Genomic DNA, 5,442 nt, shown 5'->3' with positions numbered 1-5,442 from the left:
AACCTCAGACACCAAAGTGAAGCCACGACGTCCCTGACACATATTTGATGGGAAAAAAAACCTCTAAAAATGTTAAAGTTTATTTTGTAAAACTCACCAGCTCTAGCCACATGTTGGCTGCTTGCTAACCACACAGCTCTGAATGTTGTAGAGTTCAAGATTAGAGAGTAGCGAATAATCACACTGTGATCCTACAGTAAATCATACAATGTCTCTGCTCACTTTCTCTGTCTTTACTGTGTATTTTCTCAAGATCAAATTTTGTGCCACTGTCATAACTTTCTCTGTAGCAACAGTATCAAAGTAAGTGAAGTGAATCTATAAATGAACTTCCTCTGCTGAGTCACTGAAAAGTCTTTGATTTGCAGAAAAGTGGCCTTCAGGCTTCATTCATAATTTTCCCTCCTGATTGCAGACCAAATCAAACTCCCTCTGCCAATAACAACACAAGTGTAGCACAGAGCTTCATCATTATCATCACAGTTAATATATGTCAACAAGAAATAACATGTCAACTCTGCTCCTTTTCCATGTGATTTTGTTTTTATAATCCTCGTATTAACTGCCGGTCCATGTGCTGTGCATTGTGGTTACCATTCTGTCTACCTCTGCTGTTTCACATGTGCTGCTGTCTTCGGCCCTGCATTAGTTCATTCAGGCGTTTTGGTTGTACTTTTGCTGTAGTTGTTCAGAGTCATGTACAGCAACAAATGTCACAAATGAAAGTTGCAACATGTTATTTTATATTCATTTTTTTAGTAGCTATGAAATATACAATAATTTCAGCTAAGTACTAGAATTATGCTAATATGCAAATGCACACATGCTCACATGGTTCAAAAGTTAGTTTTTATTTTCCTTACTGAGACCTTTTAGAATGGAGAGATCACCAAACTAAAGGAGCCAATCAGAACACACAAAAAGTACATTTATTTAAAAAACAAAATTATTTATCTACTATTTAAGATAAAAACTGCATATGTCTCTATCAACGCATCCTCTAGGGTATCTTTAAATGTTTCAAATTTTAGATTTTTCCCAGTCCTTGACCTTCTCCTTGTTCTTGTCCATGGTGCCTAACAGGAAAATGCAGTTTTCCCAAATTTGGTTGAAACCCAGGAATCATTAGAAAGGAATCATCTGCAGGAGTGAAGCTGCTGCAGTAGCTGCCAGAGCTGACGCTCAAAATTGTGCAAGTTCTAGGTCAGAAGTTTATGGACGACCTCAGCACCTGTGACCTCCAGTTTCCCAGATCAAGTCACGCCTTTAGTTCTACTTAGTTTCCATGAAAGAGAAAGATTTTGTATTGTAACATTTCAACAATTTTTTAAATAAACAATTGACACACCTCCACTGTGATTTAAGCCACGGCACATATTTAACATCAGGAAAAACCCCACACCACACCACCAAACAAAAATCTCAAAAAGTATATGTAATTAAATGTAATAATCTTCTTGTATAAATCACTTCATAACTGACTAAAATCTCGTCCTATTTAGCTGAAGACAACACTAATATACTGGCAGGAATTGTAGAAAGACACTCACAAAGATCTTTTTCAACAGCAGTTTTCATAGCCATCTGCTGCCATATATATAAACAAACAAAAGAACACCAGTGAAAGATCTGTTTTGACTTCAGAAATCTGCTCAGACATTAAGGTAGAGGTCTTCAACAGGGGGTTGGCAGTCCCCTACAGAGTACATGAAGGTACTAAACACACACATTCATGCACACAGATACAGGATGTTCAGTACTCTTATTGTGGGGAAGCATGGTGATGCCTATCAGAACAGTCTGAAATGGATCGTTGATGTTGGAAGCAAATGAATGAGCCAGCCAGGCAGGCAGCTGTTGGGTCCTGTCACAATGAATTTGCACAAGCGCTGGAAGTTGTTATGCTCTCTGTTACCATGGCAATATAAAATATGTATGGAAAATATATGGTCTCTCTCACACACACACAGACACACACACACACACATATATATATAAATATTTATATTTATACACGTGGCGCTTTGGCCCAGAGGCAATGTCTCTGTCATTGGTGTGGAACCCCAGGGTTCACCTCCTGGGCAAGTTCGAATCCCGGTTAGGGCGGTTGGTACCTTCCAGTGGACTCACCACCCGCAGGAAGGTTTGGTACGGTGCAATGTGATTTGGGCGGCGACTGCTGCCCCCGCGACCCGGTAACGGATAAGCGGATGAAAATGGATGGATGGATGGATGGATGGATATATTTATACATGTTGAAGAAAAACACTGAAGACCCCTTCATTAGTCAGGACAAAGATTTTTTTTCTTTTGGATGTAAGTATTTTTGTCACCAAATGTATGTATAGTAGAAGTGCCTGCTAAAACATCAGTGCACATGATTCTCTATTGGAAAACAACATTCACATCATTTACAAAACAAACAAACAAACGAACAAATAAATAAAGAGGCTTCTTGATTAGTTCTGCCCGAGATAAGACACACGAACCCTCCTGAGTCACCCTCAAGATGATGTATGAGCGAGAGAGTTGAGCTAGGTTAAAGCTCAGGTCATATGTCAATCTCCTCCCCCTCCTCCTCCTCTGTGGCTGAGCTGCAGGATGCGCTAGGACCGCGGGGACCAGAGCGCAGACGCAGACGGAATGGGCGCACTCGGGGCAGTAACTCAGAGGGTTTGAGACAAGAGCGTGACAGAGGAGGTAAAAGCCACTGACTTTTAGGGAATCACACATTAGTCGCTCAGAGTCACTAGATAAAATCTATTTCTAATCAGATTTTTTGCTCCTCAGCTGTTTACGTTCACGTTGCGCTGGAGTGGAAGTCTTCTCAGAGCTCAAGGATCAGGGAAACTACAGGAAAGGTTTTGGAAGAAGCGCAACAACTGACAGAATATTGACACATTCTTTTTCCATCTTTATTCTGGATCTGACAGTGTGTGGATGCAGCTCTGACTTCTCTTTTCTGAAGCCATTCCAGGATTGGATTAACTTTTAGAGGAAGATAACGGTACAGTCGACAGTCGCCAAACATCCCAAAAAGTGATGTAAAATCTTTTTACGGTTTTATTAAAAACTCCCAAAACTTTTGTCCACAGAACACGCTGTTTGTCTGAAGTCGCTGAAGAAGTTTGAATGGACACACGAGTCAGTTTGATAGGTTAACATTTATTTTTTGGTTCCGATGGAACTGTGCGCTCGGGCTGCCATGACATAACGGGACACTCGGAAAAACCATGACCGGATGATGTGCGTTCTTCTCTGAGCAGTGTTTCGTTTAGTTGCGCGTTCTGTAGAAATCAGAAAGTGAAACAAATAATTTTTTTTTTAATGGTTTGTTTTTTGGCTTCCATTTGCGCCCCGCTGAAAAATTTGATGTTAGAGATATGGGATGACTGGCGGCGGGGGAGCAGCTGAGGTGAGATTCAGCCGAAGGACAATGATTGCGCCCGGCCTCGGCATCCCTCTGCTGCCGGGGCGTCTGGTACTGATGCTGCTCCTGTTGTCTGCCTCCGAGCCCCGGTTCTCTCAGGCCTGTCCCGGGCTGCTCGCCTCCCACAGCGGCTGCAGCTGCACGGACGACCGCTCCAAAGCGCACAGTGTACAGGCGGTGGGCAGGAGGGTCAGCTGCAGCAAGGAGGAGCTCACCGAGGCCCCGGATCCAAGTCTTCTGCCCAACAGAACAGTCTCTCTGTGAGTCCCGAACACTACACTCTCTGAATTATATATAACTGACACAAAACAATAACATCAAAGTTAAACAGGAGGTTTTGGGTCATGGTTGGACTTGGTACCAATCAGATAGGCCCGACTTGGTTAAATCAGATAGGCCTGCTATGATATTAAATTATATATATCAGCCTGTCCATGTGTTGGTGCTAGTTGAAAAATGAAAGTCATCTTCAATGGCACATTGATAAAAGATACAGATAATACAGTGCAAGATAGGAGATAAAACGTTTTTGGTTTTGGTTTAATACTTGAGCAGTTGCTTGAGCATTATGGGAAATTGTCACACAAAGCTTTACTAATTGCAATCTGCAGGCATAGATGTCCACCTCCACCACAGGACACAGAGACACGTGACAAGTGAATCGTATAATGCCATCAGAACTATTCACAGCTGTAAAGTCTGGGTATAAGACATAAAAAACATTTTTTTAATTCAGATTAATCACAAGTAGCTGTGAATTAATCTGAATTAATCTTGCTCATGATTAATCAACGGCCTTAAATATTACTTGCATCTTTACAGTGGCTTGAAGAACATGTTGTGAGTTTCTTCCTAACTTTGCTGAGCCTGTTGCCCTCATTAGTATGAATCAGTCTGCAGTCCTTCACATCAGTCATTTGACAATTGTGTCAGTCAGCTTGTCCACTGTAGACTTACTTTATGCCCAGTGCTGGATGACGCTGGTCTGATGAAACCCAGGCATCTGATTTGAAGCCTATACAAATGTATGCTTGGAGATGAGAGGTATTTTAAGCTTGAATCTTGATCTGCTTTGGTGAAATGACACTTTTCACAGTGTGCCCAAAATAAGTGTATGGACTGATTGAAGCAGAGCACCTTCGTACATGAGCTCCTTAAGGATATGTGTGTGAACTACAATTTCCAAACATTGAAGGATGGTCTGCAGTTCCTGCTCTTGTGCAGCATTCCTGAAAAAGCTTAGTCCGACAAACTGGACACAATGCATCCGTCTGTTTGCTTTACACTTTTAATGGACCAAAAGACGTCACTACAAATGCAACGCAACATGGAGCTGTTCTTTAAAAGGCATCAGTGAAGTAGGTCATTGTAAAAAGAGGCAGTCACTCACCTGGAACAGGCCAGTAAAAACAGCCTGTTCCAGCTGTGGTTCCAACCTGTTCTACTCCAGTTCAAAGTCTCAGTCTCAGAAATGCTTCTCTTACTCCTATGAAACGTGTCCCAGGTTGACATCTCCATGTGGGTCCACTATACCAGCACCACTGTGAAATACATGTTTCACAAAGTACCTGAGGAAAAACAGATAACTGTGTGTATCATCACTTACTAAATATCTGCCAGTACCTACTATATGTGAAACTTTTTGTCTTTTACAGTAACTGAGCCTAACATGCCAACCTGTGTCTTAATGAAGGAACCACTTTATCTTGCATAACCTGGGGAAGTATATTTTGAGCTCAACTGACTAATAGCCTACCTGGATAGGTTGTACCAGGGTAAAACGTTTTAAGACAGATTTTATAGCTTAAAAAGATCCATCCATCCATCCATCTTCAACCGCTTATCCGGGGCCGGGTCGCGGGGGCAACAGTCTGAGCAGGGACACCCAGACTTCCCTCTCCCTCGACACTTCCTCCAGCTCTTCTGGGGGGACCCCAAGGCGTTCCCAGGCCAGCCGAGCGACATAGTCGCTCCAGCGTGTCCTAGGTCTTCCCCTAGGTCTCTTCCCAGAG

At 42.4% G+C, this 5,442-nt stretch overlaps 1 protein-coding gene across 3 annotated transcripts in view; it reads left to right on the top strand.

Moving 5' to 3' along the window:
* Positions 1 to 2,606: 2,606 nt before the first annotated feature.
* The window catches only part of adgra2 (adhesion G protein-coupled receptor A2), a 50,189-nt gene continuing 47,353 nt past the window's right edge, over positions 2,607 to 5,442 (top strand). The window contains exons 1-2 of one of the 3 annotated variants that reach the window (XM_025053158.1): positions 2,607 to 2,700; positions 2,791 to 3,690. In XM_025053158.1, the coding sequence (XP_024908926.1) occupies positions 3,389 to 3,690 (302 nt within the window). In that variant the 5' untranslated portion in view covers positions 2,607 to 2,700; positions 2,791 to 3,388. Of the gene's footprint in view, positions 3,691 to 5,442 lie in introns of all 3 variants that reach the window. The other 2 variants (XM_025053159.1, XM_008336662.3) reach the window with 2 other exon arrangements.

This window comes from Cynoglossus semilaevis, chromosome Z (assembly GCF_000523025.1).
Source record: "Cynoglossus semilaevis isolate Cse_v1.0 chromosome Z, Cse_v1.0, whole genome shotgun sequence".
Taxonomy (NCBI): domain Eukaryota; kingdom Metazoa; phylum Chordata; class Actinopteri; order Pleuronectiformes; family Cynoglossidae; genus Cynoglossus; species Cynoglossus semilaevis.
This window is presented reverse-complemented; position numbering and strand designations above follow the sequence as displayed.